The 18,448-nt window shown below is 50.0% G+C and overlaps 1 protein-coding gene across 1 annotated transcript; it reads left to right on the top strand.

The window, feature by feature from the left end:
* The first annotated feature begins 711 nt into the window (after positions 1-711).
* Positions 712-2,034, top strand: LOC119098321 (neuropeptide F receptor). Its single transcript, XM_037221243.1, has 2 exons — positions 712-1,978; positions 2,022-2,034. Exons 1-2 carry the CDS (start codon positions 810-812, stop codon positions 2,032-2,034), a joined length of 1,182 nt encoding a protein of 393 aa, XP_037077138.1. The 5' UTR covers positions 712-809.
* Positions 2,035-18,448: the final 16,414 nt, after the last annotated feature.

The following is an 18,448-nucleotide window of genomic DNA, read 5'->3' on the forward strand; positions in this document are numbered from 1 at the left end:
CCGGCCCACTGCCGCCCGGCGGCTGGCGGAGCGTGCGTGCGGTTAGTTGCAGCCCTGGAGCGGTGGAGAGAAAATCAAGGAGCGCCAGTTAGCGAAGGAATAAGAGCCTGGCTAAATTTGTTATCAATCTCAGATACACGAACACAGCAAATTAACTCCATATTTTACTTATATGTCACGCAGCTAGGTTTCTCCTAGAAGACCGTTGCAGCTTTTGTCTTTCCTCGCGCTGGGGAAGTTTCCTGAATGGTCGTGATTGCACACACCCCTCAACTAAATCATCGGTGGTGGAAAGGACAGCCGCGTGTCTTACACCCTGTATTGTAGTGTGTTTTACACCCTGTATTTACACCTGTATATACACCCTATTATTACATCCATTGTGTATTACGCTGCGTCCGGCGGCTGCTCTGGCTCTCACGTCGGTTTTACACCCTGTCCATCGTGTAGTACTCTGCCTCCGGCGGCTGCTCTGGCTCCCACGTAACCTTCTTTCTCCCCGTTGCAGGTAGCAGCCAGCGGCGGCATCCGAGGCGGGACGCCCAGGAGGTGCGGCCCGACCAGCTGGGCGTCGGCGACAGCGCAGAGCGGTTGATCCGCTCAGTCGGTCGGTCGACTCCAGCAGGTCGGCTGTTGGCGGCGGCTGGTGCGGGCAGCCGTCTCAGCGACACGGAAGGAGGCCCTCGGCGGCGGCGGTGACCGAGGCGCGCCGGCTCCCAGCGTGACCCGGGAGCGGTCATCAGCAGTCCCTGCGGAGGCGCGGCCAGCCTCCTCGTCAGCGCAGGCGCTTCTCGTCGGTGCGACGCGCCATGGCGAACGCCAACGGCAGCAGCGAGCTAGTGGGGCTGCACAACGTATCGGCCGACTTGCTGCAGAAGAAGTGTCCCATGATGTGGGACTTGGCCCAACCGTGCGACCTGTCATTCATGGCCGACCTGATCTCCGGAGGCGACGCGGCCATCCTGGCCCAGGTGCGTCGCATCCACAACAGCATGGCAGGGGTGGACGACGACTTCCTGGATCGGCTCAGCATGAACCGCAGCGTCGGCGACGGAGCCTTCTACACTATCATCATCCTGTACGCGCACCTCATTTGCTTCGGCGCGATCGGCAACGGGCTGGTGGTGCTGGCCGTGCTGCGGAAGGCGACGATGAAGACGGCGCGCAACATGTTCATCCTAAACCTGGCTGTATCGGACCTGCTCCTCTGCCTGGTGACCTCGCCGTTGACGCTGGTTGAGATCCTGTCGCGGTACTGGCCGCTTGGTGCTGGCACCGACTTCCTCTGCAAGCTGTTCGGCGGGCTGGAGGCGGTCTCCGTGTTCGTCTCCTCTATGTCCATCACGGCCATCGCGCTCGACCGCTACCAGGTGATCGTATACCCGACGCGCCAGAGTCTGCAGCTGGCCGAGGTGTGCATCATCCTGGGCTGCGTGTGGTCGCTGGCCACGCTGCTGGCGTCTCCCATGTTCGTGGTTCGCGAGCTGGAGCACCACGCCATCAACGAGACGGTGGTCGGACTGCCCGACACGTTCGACTACTGCGTCGAGAGCTGGGGCGTGGAGCGCGGCCGGGCCTACTACTCGGTCTTCAGCATGATCTGCCAATACGTGCTGCCTATCGTCACCGTCAGCGTCGCGTACGCGGGCATCACGCGTAAGCTACGCTTCCGCATGTCATCGCTGGCCAACCGGACGTCCAGCTTGCGCGAGAGCCGCGAGCAGCGCGCGCGGCGGACGCACACGCTGCTGGTGGCCATCGCGCTCATCTACGCCATCTCCTGGATCCCGCTGAACATCTGCAACCTGGTGTCCGACTTTGTCTCGTTCCGCGACATGGAGCAGATGCGCGTGGTGTACGCCGTCTGCCACATGATCGGCATGTCGTCCGCCTGCTCCAACCCCATACTCTACGGCTGGCTCAACGACAACTTCCGCAAAGAGTTCGTGGACATCCTTCAGCGGGCGACGCCGTGCTTGTCGCGGCCGACGCCGCCGGCGGCCGTCGACGAGCGGACGCAGGCCGCCCTGCTGACCGGCAGCCAGGTCAACGGCCGCAGCCAGCCGGTCAACGGCCGCAGCCAGCACGTAGAAGACACGCAGATCACGCACGACATACCTCTCCATCATTTGTGAGACGGCCCTGCGAGAGATGGCCCAGTGCAGCGGTGCCACTTGATAGAAAACGGTGAGAGGCGGCGGCTCACTGCCCCACTACTTGTGTTGCGGGGGAGGGGTGGGGGATGCGGTGAGGGGGAGTGTGGATAGTACAGTCAGAGGCTGTGACATGCTGCTCCACTTATTGGGAGCGGGCACGGTAAGAGACAATGACACGAACTTTCAGGTGCACAAAAGTTCCGCCGTCCAGTGGCTGCGTTGAGATATTGGTGCATATCGGTTTGACATGTGACATATTGGTTTCGGTTGGATTAGAGCCCTTTCGTCTGCGCGTGGCCATTCCAGGGCTAGGAATGAAGGAGAGCCCGTGGTGGTGAGGCAGGATTACATGCAGGGAGTTATCCCGCCCAGAGCAGTAAAACGACCCCTTAGGAGCTTGTGCTCGTCGCTTGGGCGGGCCCCTACAAGGTTGCACTCACCACACTCATGGCTGATACATGCAGCTTGACCCTGACCCAGCTTGACCCAGCTTGACCCTGACAAACAGAGCGTCACAAGGATGCAAGATGAAGCGAAAATGAGAAAAAAGGGTGGGTGCAATCATTTGCACCACACGTGCACCATAGCTAAGTCTGCAGTACAACACAACGGAGCCCGCATCTTCCACTGCGACATCGACGGCGAGATACAGGGAATGACATAAGTTGGCTCTAGCGTTGACGATGGGCTGGAAAATGTTCTACCAGCTTTTTAACACGCGCACGGGTGGTCGGTTGGATACCCTCCGCTCGGGTGAGGGGGGTCAATTTGACCCCCTTAAGATATCAGGAACTAAGAGAGCTAGATGCACCAAATTCACAAAGTGGGTTGACCTGTGCGTGAACTCACTTTGTTCAAAGTTTGAGGTTCCTAGGTCATGACCTCCGGGTCAAATAAGGTCGAGCAAGGTCAAATTTCAGCCTGGTCCTCCAAGCAAAGAGCCCTGAGAACCTAAAAAATGATTCTAAACAAAATATGGCATGCTCATCTAAGGTCAGTGACTTTGTTTGACCTTTTGAAGGTCATGGTGACCGCTATCATGCAAGACTGCTTTAAGCTTAGCATTTGGATAAGCGACAAAGATTACACTGGCAGTATGTTCCTAAAAATGAAATCCTGACCACGGTCATTCTAGGGTAGTGACCTATTCTGACCTTTAAAAAGTCCATGGAAGGCGTATAATGCACTTTCTGTTGTCAATAAATTCGAGATAAGCACCAGACACTGCCACACACAGCGAACATTAGAGTAATGCAACCGGTTGTTTTTGACCTCGCTCTAACCTTCATACCTGGCCCTAGGTCAATGCAATTTGTTCATTCAATTGTTGTGTTGCCTCAGAAAGTATCTTAGAGACGTATGGCTTCATCTAACACTCCGTTGTTGCATCAGATTGAACGATTCCCTAGAAATTGCCTTCGCTGAAAGTATTGCCTGACTTTGATCTGCTATAGATCAGCGACCTTACAAGTTACATATAAATTTGTGATGTCAAACGATCCGCTATTCAACTGTCTACAGCGATGCAAAATTTGATGCGGCTGCGCTGCGTCGTTCGGAAATCATTACGGAAAAACCTTCGGGGGGTCACTTTGACCCTCACCCCAGCGCGTGTTAAGGGTCGCTTGAGAGTGTGACATGTATCAGAATGTGTCGAAGGGAGAGGATCGGCTTGGAAGCGTGGCCAAAGCTGCGCACTACCTTAAAAATGAATATTATCCCGAAATGCGGCGATCGAAACATGATTCTTGTCATCACCGAGCGTTTATAGGTTCTTCAAAAATGCCCTGCACTGAATGGTGTCCATCGGGGTCAGCTGGCACTACATCCTGCAGGCACCATCATTATATGATATCAAAAATCGCACGCGCCAGGTCAACATGCGTGTCTGAGTGGGGCAGCGGGATATTATGTGTTAACGGGCATCTCGTCTAACAGGGCAGTCATGTTTCGACAACGATCAGAAATCAGTATCACAAAACGACTCACCGATTTCGAAATCAACCAAACTAGGTGGAATAGTGACGACATGCGCTGCAAAACATCCAACCACATTGCTATATAAGGGTCTCGAGTTGTTTGCATAAGTAGCTTGGAGTAACAATAATTTACCAGCAGAGCTTTTTGCATGTACCCTGACGCTGCCACCCAAGTCATGACGCTCATTTCCACAAATAATTTTGCCCGCACCCTTCCGCCAGAGAAAACCGCGGAAAGCTGTATATAACGCAAGCCACCGCACAGCACGGACGCCCTGGGCCTGGGTAGGCCATGGAAGGTCGAAAATCGCAGCGCTAGGTCGTTGTCCAATGTCTTCTCTCGTTCCCGTCGTCGTTCAATTGCCAGTCGATATTTGTGTGTCAGTCGGGCCGAACGAAACGCCCGCTCTGGGCCTCGTACCCGATCCGGCTGGCTGACAGGCTCGGCATCTTTCTCCGGACCACGGACCAGGCCTCGCCCAGACTGCAGTTTTCTGGGACGAGACCACCCATCGCTCGGCGGTCGGTGAATATTTCTCGTTTGGAGAGCTCCTGTCACCAAACGCGGAACGTCAGATGTCAAATTAATGCTCGTCGTGCAAGTGCATGGTGCTGTTCTGGCAGACGTACCATTGTCAGGAGGTGTCAAGACTGTTCGGCAGGCTGATGTAAGCCATTGGAGCAAATCTCCGCCGGTGCGCGTCGTTCCCGATCTTCCTGATTGTTTACAATCTGTTCTTTGACTCCGATAATTTCTTATGATTGGGATGTTTAAATGGGCTTTTATCGACACAGCTGCAATTGGCCACTATCCACCAGGTAATCAAAACATCGACACAAAACAGCCCATTGGCAATTGCCCTCCTCCAATATGGCACTCAGCTGCGAGCGTCGACGGCAATATTGGTTCGGTGAATGCAAACTCTCGCTTGAATCTTGGCTAGTTTTCCACCCTTAGGCTTTCGTGCATAGAGCTTACTCAACAACTGCTCAACTCTTCGCTGCGGGCTGCAGTTAGAATACCGTCGTTAGCCTTACAAACTGAGACCATCGCTGTCCGAGCCGTTGCTTGACTGGGCTAGGTTTGCAAAGCACAAAGCCAAGCGAATTCCACATCGCTAAATGGCATATCTGAGTGGGCTGTTCAGCCGCAAATCCCTCATATCATTTTTTCAGTAGTAGATAGCGTGCAGGTAGGGATCACGTGGCTGGCCCAAAAGCTAGCTGTCTGATATTAGCCCATCACGAAGGCCGCGCTGCTATGCCGTTTCCACAGAACGAGGAGGACCAGAACACACCAATCAGCACGCAAAATACGTTTCCGCATAACTGTCGTGCTGTTGCCATGGTTGCATGATTTCCGTTTTCTTCACCCGCGTACCAAATTCAACCGTGCACCACAACCTCACACGTGCAGCTCCAAACATAAACCTTCATCTTTCTCTTCGAACCTGGCTTTCTGTTTTACATTTTGCACGGTGGCCTGCAATGTAATCGACGTTTGCGATCATCGCGATACAATACAAGTATTACAAGCGTAGCGGTAGCAGATATGACCTTCGGTAAACGTTCATAGCGACCCGCCGCATTTTCGTACCACCACAGGCTCGCTGGTGTCGCTCAGTAGAGCCATTACCTACACTCCGTTGGCCACCTGCCAACCTTGGCGGCATGGTAAGCATCGTGCATCACGACAATAAAATAGGCTTCAGGTTTCCTGCACTCCGTCTTCTACGCGATGGGCACTATCCACACGAAAAATAAACGTTGACCGCCGCCCATTATAACGACCCAATTTTGACTTCCTGAAGCCGCCATGTGTAGAACAATACTTTGAACATTAATAATCAAGACTTTTGATGCTGACATTTTGTCATTGCCAAAACTGAACTCTCTTGCATGACATAACGCCGGTTGATGCCGCATGGTTCATGATCCAAGCCAGCAGAGGGAACGAAAGCTTACGCCCGTCTCCCACACAACAGAAATGGTCTGATCCGTTTCCTTAACCTTCGCTCTGCTTCACCGGTTCTCATAACGCCGACTGACAGAGGGGGGATGCGACCGATCCCTTGGCGTTTTCAAGCTAATGAAGATAAAGCTTAGCATGAGCACCAGTGCTTGGTCTTGACGAGATCTTGCGACTTTTGCTGGCTTTCAAGTTGGTGGTTTAATAATTGACCTCATTATGGCAGGTCAACGGTCGAATTTCTTAGAAAATCGTGCTTTTCAGCTTCTCCAACGGGACCATGCCCTGTAGTGAAATGAAATTTGGACAGGCGCGCTCCTTGTTTAATTCTGAGTACAATCGTGTATATGTTTATGTGTTTTGTTTATATGCATCAGATATGGCTCCGTTAATGCAGCAGTGTCGGTCCGCCACGCGTTCCGCGGCACCATCGCTTGTCGCCCGCTTTCCGCGCCAGCCGTTGATCGCCGTGCAGTGTTTCTCAAAAACCACCACTGCTCCAAAACCAGAAAAGCTAGGAACATTATTCGGTTGTCAGAACACGTGCAAAAGCTGCCGCATAGGTCATCGAAAATTTCGACGCGATTGCAAAATATTGAAGAGAGTTATCCTCAAAAAACCTTAGGGGTTGGACCCCTCCTCCCTAAAGGAATGAGGGTCAGCATGATATGTAGCCAGAAAGAGGAGCCGGATCTGAAATATGCGGCTTGCTAATTTTTATATTTCATGACGATCTACCTATTTTAAAATTTTTGGAGAATCGGACCGTATTTCCTTTCCGTCAGCCAATAAGCGTATGAGCATACCAAACTGAGGAATGGCTTCAAGGATTTCCTATTATCTATGCCATTAAAAAATGAGCGTGGGAGACCTCCCCTTGCCCCATGCACACAATACCCCTGCGTTATACTGGTGTTATATATTCTAGATATCCATGCTCCAAAAAATATCTTACCAAAGCATGCATAACTTGCATAAATCAAGGCACCATGTAACCACACAAGATATGACTTGCTTTTCATCAGACACCAACTCAATCCACCAAGCGGATATTGCTTTCAAGCAAGCAACCAGTCTGTAAGCTACGGCAAAGATATCGACAGGGTTTTAAGCATGAAGACATCCTGAATCTGATGCCGAACAGGGCAGGTTCTATCCCCAATTTAGGGTGCTGCTTTGCGTGGCATGCTCCAACATATGATCTATCACACAACTTAGACCGCTTGGAACACCTTTACAAAATTGAACACAAAAATATTCTTGAAATTCTCATCCTTGATTCACTTTTTGGAATATTTTTCAAAGGCATTTTGAAATATGGCTTCATGAATATATCAGACATTGGAAAGCTCTGTGATTTGAGACCTCGTGCAATGAGAGCGTCTGAGTCTCTTTTCGTAAAGGGCAGACGTTCACGTGAGTCTTCCACGCCACTGGGCGAGTGGACGCTTTTTCAGCTTTGCGAACCGGTGCCGTACCCAGATATCACATTTTGATTGACTACAATGCGTGGAGACGCAGTGCCGATTGTCTGCAATAGATGGCGCCCAAAAGTGAGAGTCGTTGAGAAATGGTCGTTAGTTTAATCAGTCTGCGTCATTAGTTCAGTTGCATGCATCGCAATTTTCCTACATGATTTAACACCGCCGTCTTGTCACCTGCGCGTGTCTTCTTCTGTCCATTACTGCATCTTTGAGAAGCAGCGGCAATTGCCTCGGACATTAACATCGAAGGCAGCCGTCCATCTCTCCTCATTCGCCGAAGGCAGCCGTCCATCACTCCTCACTCACCGAAGGCAGCCGTCCATCACTCCTCACCCACCGAAGGCAGCCGTCCATCTCTCCTCATTCACCGTTTCGTAACGGGCGCTGACAGCTCGCTGTGTCACCGGATCCAGCCGTGAGTCGGCTGGAATGACGTCATGGGCAGCAGTCCCATCCCAGCACTCTTACACAGCTATGCTTGTGGGATAATGCTCATCAACAGAGGTCTCCCACAATGCCGAAGCATTGTTGCTCTTCTCTTCTCTCCTCAATCCCACCAGGGCAAACCGAGCCAAACAAAACCAATGCGTGCTACATACTTCATGCTTCATTTTGGGAGAGGCGGGTAGTCCTTCCTCCTTGACGCACATTTGTCGTAGTGGTAGGAGTTGTACTGCTTGTTATTGTAGCAAAGCCTTTTAGCAGATCAAGTAATATTTCGTGATGGTACTCAGCCATCGCTGCCAACGTCGTTGCAATATGAATAGTTGAAACCCAGTTTTTTGTGTGGTTCAGGCTGAACGAATGAGCACTGGCAGCTTTAGCTACCGTTATAACGGCGAACAACGCGACCGTTGCGCAGAGTCGTAAAGAGAACTGGTACAATATGGTCCGCAGTGGAGCACTAAAGCTGTTACGGGCTTTTACGCCAGGCCACCTGCCGGCCTCTCGCGATATTGGCCCGGCGCTGAAGCCGCTGGAACACCATCTCCTGCCCCAAAAGGTGTCAGGGTTAAACAACTTCTGTTTGTGGCCATGAAAAATTGTCCAATAGCACCTTACCACCGAAGATGCCGCACGTCATTTCCTGTTAACGATCAGATGCACTCTCAACGTTTCGCTCAGTAAGTCAACAGTCGTTGGCGGTTAAGACGTGACGTGACAAAGCGTATGAGCCTTCTATGGAAAAACTATCCAATACGCCTGTAAAATCATCACTGCTTATTTGTGCATTGTGCTGTATGTCATCAGGTATGCATCACAGTTGTCTCTAAAACATGGATAACCGGACAAGATTTTGATGGGTCAGGTTTTTAGACGCCCGAATAGTTTAGCCCAACGCGGAATTACCCGTGTTCAAACACATTGCCCTGACATTACCAGATTTTAGGTGACTTGCGTTATAGCATAAATTGTGTTACACCCCTTCGTCCTCCCAGGAAGAAAGTATTTCTACCGCTCTACCTGCTCAAAAAATGTTATTTCACTGCAAGCATTTAGAAACATGTTCCACATAACATATTATCTGGCCAAGGCTTTCTCATCATGATTTATTAGTGCGCCTGCCTGTCTTACTCCCAGACAAAAGCCGGCCAACAGCAAAGTGATGGGAGTGCAGGAGCTGCATTGTCCTCGCTTGCGCTGGACCGGAGGGCTTTTCTACATTAATTTTGATTATAATCCAACCAAGTGGAAAGTTTATTTTACATCATCGAAATATGTGAGCAACACCTTTAACCAATACAATCAGAGATTCTTTGTCGTTTTCTGGGTATGTTTTTCTGGGTATGCGCTTTTCGGGGGTCAATTGGATGGGGACCTGAATAATCAGCCAAAGCACTCCCCAAGGAGGCACAGACCTCCACCCACGCTGTGATGGAGCCTGACCTGCTAGTTTGAGTTGCTAACGTGTTCCGACCGAACGGCGCTGCTGCATTCCGATGTTTCGTCGGCGTCACTTTCCCTACACTCGCCCGATAGCGGACAAGACACCCAACCAACGGCACGGTTGCAAATGCCACCGGCACAGTCGGATGCCCTTCCGAATCCTAAAGCGTGGGCGGAGAGCTGCCTGCCTTACCCCCACCACGTGCCGTCAGCGCGCTGTCAGGGCAGTGGGCCACTAGGTCCCTGAGGGTTCCGTGCCATGCCCGCTCTTGACCTTCACAGCCGGTGAGACTCAGACGCCGCCGATGTCGCCGTGGCAGGGCGCTTGCCCCGGTCACCGTCGCGCATGTGACGCCTTTCCCGTCCCCGCAGAGCTGGAGAGCCCGGGCACGCGGGAGTGGCCGGACGCCGGAGACGACGGGCGGCGGCTGGATAATCAACTGACGCCGACCCGACCGACCGAAGGAGTTCAACGTGACGTGACCGGAGTCGCCCCTGAGCCTCAGTGACAGCCGACGTCACGTGATTGGCGCCCCCCCCCCCCCCCCAGACGAGCGGCGGCAGTCGTTGTCGTGATGTTGGAGCGGGCGGCAGGGGACCTGTTCTGAGCCCGCAGGTTCCCTGGTGATTCCGCTCCATCAGGTCAACATTCAACCACTGACCGCGGTCCTTTCGGTTCCATGTTGGACCCCTGACCTCGGCTCTCAGGTCACCCGGTGACTCCAGTTCTCAGGTTCCTCGGTGACCTCTGACCTTACCCTGGTCCTTGGGTCCCCTGGTGACCAAAGCTCGTGGTCTTTGGGTCACCTGGTGACCAAAGCCCCTCAGGTCTCCAGGTGACCCCAGCCCGTCAGATAACCTGGTGACCGCGCATGTAGTGATCCGTCGACAGCGCGTGATTCGAGTGGTGGGCATGGCCTCGTCCGTGGTGCGGCTTATATGTTGAGGAACACCGTATTATCCGAGCATGACTGAGGACGAGTGACCCACGCGTATCGTGGCAAAGCGTCCAGAAAGGTGTGTTGTGACCCTGTAGCCACGGCGCCTCCGTCAGCACAAGAAGGCCGCTGAAGGCAGGAACGGTCGCATTTCGCGCGTCACGTATGACAGATCTCGGTGATTGTTTGTCACCATACTGAATGTGACGTCGCGCTTATTGTTGTCAGCACTTGTCAGATGTCGCCATTTGCTAGGAGATGTTATCTGTCTTCGCGCGTCCACGGAGACGTTCCATTTCGTCTGGATCGCCCATTCCCTCTCTGTCTCTTTCTCTCTTTCGCCGTCTTTCTCCTTCTCTCTGACGTAAATGCCTTTGCGTGTAACTAATGCATTACAATCACTGACATCGATGTGCTTGCAATGTTGTATTCAACAACCAGTTTGTTGTTTCGGCGTCAAACAGTTGTTGCTTGGTGTGAATGCTTAATCAATGATTAGATGACAAATTCAGAGATGGGTAATGCGGTTACCAAAACAAATTTAGGAAAATAATTGAAATTCATCGTCGAATAGAACCATACCTGACTTTTTATGCGGTCTTGAATCATGGGCTCTCGCCATCCATGGATAATTCACATAAGTGCGTCGGTGCGTAAGGAAAGCCATAAATGAAGATCATGAAACATGTCGTTACGCTCTGTTGTGATTGCATGGTCTGTCATGTTCTGAATTTTGAATTACAAGATGCATTTTGAGTCCATCCGCTTATTTCTTGCACTGTTCTGAACATGACCTAGAAGTATTCCTTTAGTAATCGATGATTGCCTGATGAATAATCGGTGATTTCTGCGGCTAAAGAAAGCGCATAAATTCAATATGTATCACGTAAAAATTGTCTCAGTTGTTTGTCTTCATGATCTTTTCCTTTCGATGCGTCGATTGCCATGCTTTAATTGTATTCCAAAGTTCGCGCGAAGATCCGAAACAAGCTGGCAAGACAGGAGGCAAGAAATGACATTCAATTCCACTTTTATCCGCATGCTTGAAACACCACCTACAGGAGTGCGACAACATATACGAAATAAAACAAGCGTTTTTGAATGGCAGGACGTCTTCGGAATCATCGTGGATATCTACACCTATGATGTCTCAGCAACGTCGAAATCTGACACAGTTGGAGAGCTCCAGAAGAAGCAGAACAGCTCAGCAGCTTAACATCAGGACTTTGCAATGAAAATGATTTTAGAAGATTGTCTTGCTCCTTTCGCTGACCTACGCATTTGGGGAGTTCCTATGATCTCGTTAAGACATATGCACACCATTTGGAGAAGATAAAATATCGCCTGCTGCGGATCGTGGGAATAGCGGGTTGCGTTCACGTATTAGAGATATTGCGAGGATGACAAACTGTCATTATGGTGTGAAAAACAGTTTTCTTGTGTAAAAGCGACTTTGATATGACAAGAAGCCTCGAAATATCTTGAGGACTGTAAGCAGCGAGATCGTAATAAGTCAAAGTAATAAAACAATCTTGATAGATCAGTAGCCTGGTATTCTTAGCCCGCCGCACTATGGAGTCTTGCCTGAGGCCAGTTTCACTTACAAAACGACAGAAATGTGAGGACCAAAGGTCAGTGTGACCTAAGTTCAGAACATCTTTATGTTTTGATTTCAGGTGTTTTGTGCAGTGATTTGATGTTTTGGGGCGCGTCGGCATCCCGGCCATTTTGCGCCAATTTTCAGAGTTTTGGCCTAGCTGGTGTAATATCTTACCGCGATTTGTTTTCCCCCAAAATCGTTAGTCGCTTGCGCCCGGCCGGGGGTTTGGGACAGCGGCGCCCGCCCGAGGGTTTGGGACAGCCGCGCCCGGCCGGAGGTCTGGGACAACCGCGCCCGGCCGGGGGTTTGGGACAGCGGCGCCCGGCCGGGGGTTTGGGACAACCGCGCCCGGCCGGGGGTTTGGGACAGCCGCGCCCGGCCGGGGGTCTGGGACAACCGCGCCCGGCCGTGGGGGAAAGCTGATTTCCCCTGGGATCTCCAACTGACGATGAGAAAAACAGACACCATTTCAAAGGTCTCCCTAAATGGTGACGAATACACCCTAATCTTCTTACCTTAGGTCAAGCGTGAGATCGCAAGAGGCCACGAAAGGTCAAAAAGGGTTGGTCCAATGGATGTAGTTGAAATCTATGTAGCACGTTAAGACGGATATTGACAGCATGGAAATAAGCATTAAGACTGTGGGAAGCTCATTTCGACCATTTCTGTTCTCCCACATGGGTCAGGTCAACTTAGGTCACCGGTCAAAATTGGTCCACCAGTAACCTGCAAGACCAGTACTTTTGTTCACAATGGGTTTCTGAGCAAGTTTATTTTTATTAGGTGCAGCTGTGGGATAAAAGTATTCCAGACACAAACATATCAGTTTCTGGCCGTCTAGAGGTTATATGAGGTCAACTTAGGTGAAAATTTATAGCTTATTCAACTGAATTTTTAAGTTCTAACCGTCTCTATGCGACCAGTACAACACTTCTTGTGGTCAGAAATAGTGTATTGGATACCTACAGGTACCCAAGATCGCATAGTTGCTGTCTACGTAATACACAGTCCCCTCGACGCTTGGCAATGCATTTGTAGCAAACTGAAAACAGGTGCGTTGGTACATAAAATCAGACGTCATCAGCTTTACAAACACGATAAGCAGGTGATTGCACATGCGCGCGTCGCACTTGTTCATATAGCCTCCCTGCTACTGGCAACGTAGGTCATTGGTTTTGGATGGCCTCATATGACATTGCATGACCTTTGGTGACTTCAAAATGCATTACGATTTTATCTCAACACGTTTTCAGTGGAATATTCAAATTCTGCGGGCAAGTTACCCCAAAACTGTCTATTTTGAGCTTAGCATTTGTTTGCAGAAGTTTCCCTTAAAGATAGGTCATGACATGGGCCCAGGACAATGTGTTCATGACAGGACAACATGGCAATGACAACAAGACAACAGCAACAAACAGCAACAAACAACAAGACAGCATCACAATGACAGGACAGGACTCTGTGTTCCTATAATGGTTGCGCTTGGAAATTAGTACTCTTCTCCTCATAATCAACACCAATGTGCGCAAAAATACGTACAAACCTGCGTTTTTTAGGAAAAATAACCATATTGACCTGAGTTTATGTCAATGACCTCGCATTTTCCGAAAAATCTCAATTAAACAAACTATAGGTACTACCATTGGCTTTTACTAAACTAAAATTAGACAACGGTAAATGACTCCTAAGAAGTTATGTGTAGTCAAAGTCTTGGAGAGGTTGGCCTCTGGTTTCACAAAAGATGGCATATCGATAGATAGGTAGGTACTGAAAATGTCGTGAAGCTGTGATCGCTCGTTTTTTACCTGTGCTCGTAAAACCGTGGGAGGAAAGTCAGCTTCCTTCCCCTGCCTGGCGCGGGTCAAAAGGGACATTCCCATCTACGGGGTCACAATTTGGCTGTAAAAATGCGTCGCTTGATACGTATACCTGAATTGAAATACCAACTCAGGTTTCTAAAATCCTCAAATGAAGCTACAAAATATATTTCAAGGAGAGGTCGTCCAGACATTGTTGCCATATTGCCGACCGTACGCTTAGTAGCCACCATGCAAAACAAGCATTTGATTTGCATGAATTTTAGTTACGCTCATTAACATAACTTCGTTCGGCTGAATTTGTCCCCAAAATTGCAACCTTGAAAGTTAATAAGCCGTCCGAATACCGCATTGTAGCAACAAAGCAGCCATAAACCAGTTTCTTGACATCCAATCAGTTCCATTCAAGCTGGCTGTAAATTTGTGCGGTGAGGATTAACGCCTTTCGCGCGGTGAAAGTCCCAACGTTTCAGCGCAGCGAACTCGGGTGGTCGCTTGGATGGAAGCCCTGCCGAGTTGGTCATAAATTTCGATGCGAAAACCACTTTTGACACAGCATTTACCGCTTACAGCATTTCAGTTGCTACAGAAACCACATTCGCCGACTAGTGGAAGTTGTGTTCACGACTCTGACCAAACCTAGGCTGAAAATATAAATGTCTTTTGATATCCTATTCGCACAATGTCGGTGTGCATTCGGTGCCACAAGTGGTCAGTCTCAATTTTATTTTTCTATTCAGTCCATTTTGCAACGGGCTTCACAGGTCGAACTGCAGGGACGGATCATAGATCTCGATAACCGATCGTTCCTTTTAGCAGCCAAGAAAGAACGCTCACGGAACCATGACACTCATTCACGAGGCCCAGTAAACGCAGGGTTTACGATCCGAAATTCCTGGAAGGAGTGTCTTATCTTGCCTCGTCTCGAAATTGCTTTCGTGCACAGCTTGCACAGCTCTTGAGCGAAAATATATTAAACCTGTTCATCTGGTAATGATCGGGTATTCACACAACTGAACGAACTTCAACAAAACTCAATCAATTATTGACGTAAACAAGAAAGGCCTTTAACCTCTCGCTTCTCATCATCATGAGCCCAAAGCTGTGATGGGCCATCGACCTGCAATACACCTGCAGCGTTAATGACGTAGAGCAAATACTAGTGATATTAACGATGCTTAGACTTTTCAAGCTGTGTTTACTATAACTGGAGTGAACTCTTGCTGATAGGCATAGCTTGAAACGTCAATGCTGTCCATATAGCCTATGTTTTCTCTACAACGGCGTACACTTATCAAAACCTCCAGTGGCGAAACTATGGATCTCCGAAAACGAGGCAGAATTTGAGCATAAACTGTGTGTTTGCCATTCCACGCCACAAATCTGTGCATTAATATACATCCGCGGTATACCTTTTATTGATGATGGCTCAAACGAGTCAATCTCGAGCGGACTTCTTTGCAATCGAAAAAGATCGACCGCTGCAGGAGCTGTGGGACGTAGGCACTTGCTTTGACGCCGTCATGGCTTCGTAATGGAAGACAATTCCTGCACTGCGAAACATCAACAAACAGCGATCTACACAGAGTGATCGCCTGTGATGTGAAATACATGAACACTGGGAAATAGGTACTGTTTTTCCACGGACAAGACTGACAAGTAGTCGTAGTCAAGTAGTCAAGTAGTAAAGGACAACATCGTCCTTGCCAACATTATTTAAAGCGCTTGTCCCTTGTCTGCGTGTAGTGCGCATTAAAACGCGTCAGATGTCTCCAGGGTATCTCCAGCATCATTCGGCGGAATATGGCGAAATCTCGGACAACTGAGTTGCAAACAGTTCTGTACCTACTTTCACATGAGTGTATACCTGCTTTCATTTTCTTGCCGCACCAGGTCATCGACCTAGGATTTCATTAGCAATGCGAGCATGTGGAAAACCGACGCCGATGAATGCTGCCCGGTGCAATTTTGTGCCGCGCTATGGCCCGCCTTGCACAGTGTTTCCGATGATAATGGCGGTGCGACTTAAGCCGCGGGGTAACCGTAATCCTCGGAGTGCCCCGATCCGCAAAGTGCTCTACCCTGCACACACGGAGGCCTCCCGATCTCAGGAGCCTCCCAAACCCCGCCGTAGGTGGGCGATTGTTCTAGCGTGGTTCCAGGCGAAATTGCGTCGTACCGCCTCCGCCGTCGCTGAGCCTGCAGCCTATTTCTCAGGCCAGGCGCGGCTGTAGCCGCAGGAATTAGCCACCGGGCGACGTAGTATGGCTGCCCAGAGCTTCATTGTCGGCAATCTCAGCACACGGAGCGCTAGTTAGGAAGGCTCTGGAAACCACAAGGAAAGGTAAGGTATTGTTCACGAAATGCATTACACCCCTAGGTGGTTTGTTGATGTTCTTATGGTGCGCATTATTTCATTATATGAATATATATTAGAAGATATATTATATTACACACGCACACATACACCCATATGTACCTATAAATCAGTTGATCATATGTCGTATCACTTTACGATGTTTCCTCCATGCAGAGAGCTAAACTTGTATTTTGTGTGACATTTGCGGACAAGATGATGGAGACCTAATGTACCTAATGGCTACCAAAGATATGTTGACACTTTGAAAGGTGAAGTCATCTTTCAAGCAAAATGTCTGTCGAAACTTTTGCAACAAAAAAAGATGATTGATCAGGCAGCTTTGACATATCTTATGGTGTTGGCATGCCGCAGCCAAAGTTTCTTTTCTGCATGGCTAGCGCGGCCACCATTGCTTGCTTGCCATGGGGCATTGCATGTTATATTCTCATGCGTCTTTTGTAACTGTTGCATGCTGTTTGGGTTGCCCCTTCAGCAGTTTGCCTTCTGATAGTTAACAATCATGGGGCTCGAACCGTAGCCTAAGGCACAAGTTTTCATGCTGATTGCACTGGAAAATTCGATGAGATTTTACCATACCGGAGACACGCTCTGTCAGGCATTGGTGCTTTGCTTTGAGAAACTATGGCAAGATTGTTTGTGCGTACCTTTGTCATAGACTGTACATTTGCTGCATGTATTCTGAGTGCCGTAGGATATATTCGTAAGTTTTACATTTTTGTTTTGGGAAACTGTTTGATACGAAAATGCGTCAAGCATTTACCATTTGCAACAAAAATGTCCAACGTTCTGTTTTGAGAAACTGACTAGAGGAGCCAAAATGACAGACGCAAATACATATTTTCTTTGCTGTGTTGTCGTGCATCTCACTAAAGTCTTATTTATACCATATTACATGTCATGTCCTCGACACTTGCCAAACTTGACCGAGAGCGTGATCCGGTCACCGCTACCGGCCACGACGACAATGACGCCACTGAATAGCAGCTAATGTTCTCGCGATGTCACATGCGACAGCCTAAGGACAGTGAATATGACAAAATATGAATATAATGAAAATTATTAATTGGGCTCCAGAAGGATGTCCAAGGTCGTAAACAGTGCCTAAAGCGCCCATTGTAACAGGTTACATGAGCCTTCCCGGATCGGTGTATTGATGCGTGCATGTATGTGTGTCTCTGTATATATATATATATATATATATATATATATATATATATATATAAGAGATACAACACCTCCCACCGTCACCAGATATGACATCTCCTACCGTGACAAGAAGTGACACCTCCCACGGTGACGAGATGTGACACCTCCCACCGTGACAAGAAGTGACACCTCCCACGGTGACGAGATGTGACACCTCCCACCGTGACAAGAAGTGACACCTCCCACGGTGACGAGATGTGACACCTCCCACGGTGACGAGATGTGACACCTCCCACGGTGACAAGAAGTGACACCTCCCACGGTGACGAGATGTGACACCTCCCACCGTGACAAGAAGTGACACCTCCCACGGTGACGAGATGTGACACCTCCCACCGTGACAAGGTGCCACACCCCTCACCGTGACAAGAAGTGACACCTCCCACGGTGACGAGATGTGACACCTCCCACCGTGACAAGGTGCCACCACCCCTCACCGTGACAAAAAGTGACACCTCCCACCGTGACAAGGTGCCACACCCCTCACCGTGACAAGAAGTGACACCTCCCACGGTGACGAGATGTGACACCTCCCACGTGGACAAGGTGCCACACCCCTCACCGTGACAAAAAGTGACACCTCCACCGTGACAAGATGTGACACCTCCCACGGTGACGAGATGTGACACCTCCCACCGTGACAAGAAGTGACACCTCCCACCGTGACAAGAAGTGACACCTCCCACCGTGACAAGGTGCCACACCCTCACCGTGACAAAAAGTGACACCTCCCACGTGACGAGATGTGACACCTCCCACCGTGACAAGATGTGACACCTCCCACCGTGACAAGAAGTGACACCTCCCACCGTGACAAGGTGCCACACCCCTCACCGTGACAAGAAGTGACACCTCCCACGGTGACGAGATGTGACACCTCCCACCGTGACAAGGTGCCCACCCCTCACCGTGACAAAAAGTGACACCTCCCACCGTGACAAGGTGCCACACCCCTCACCGTGACAAGAAGTGACACCTCCCACGGTGACGAGATGTGACACTCCCACCGTGACAAGGTGCCACACCCCTCAC

The sequence above is a fragment of the Pollicipes pollicipes genome, unplaced genomic scaffold, assembly GCF_011947565.3.
Source record: "Pollicipes pollicipes isolate AB1234 unplaced genomic scaffold, Ppol_2.1 Scaffold_4740;HRSCAF=5597_pilon_pilon_pilon, whole genome shotgun sequence".
NCBI classification, from domain to species: domain Eukaryota; kingdom Metazoa; phylum Arthropoda; class Thecostraca; order Pollicipedomorpha; family Pollicipedidae; genus Pollicipes; species Pollicipes pollicipes.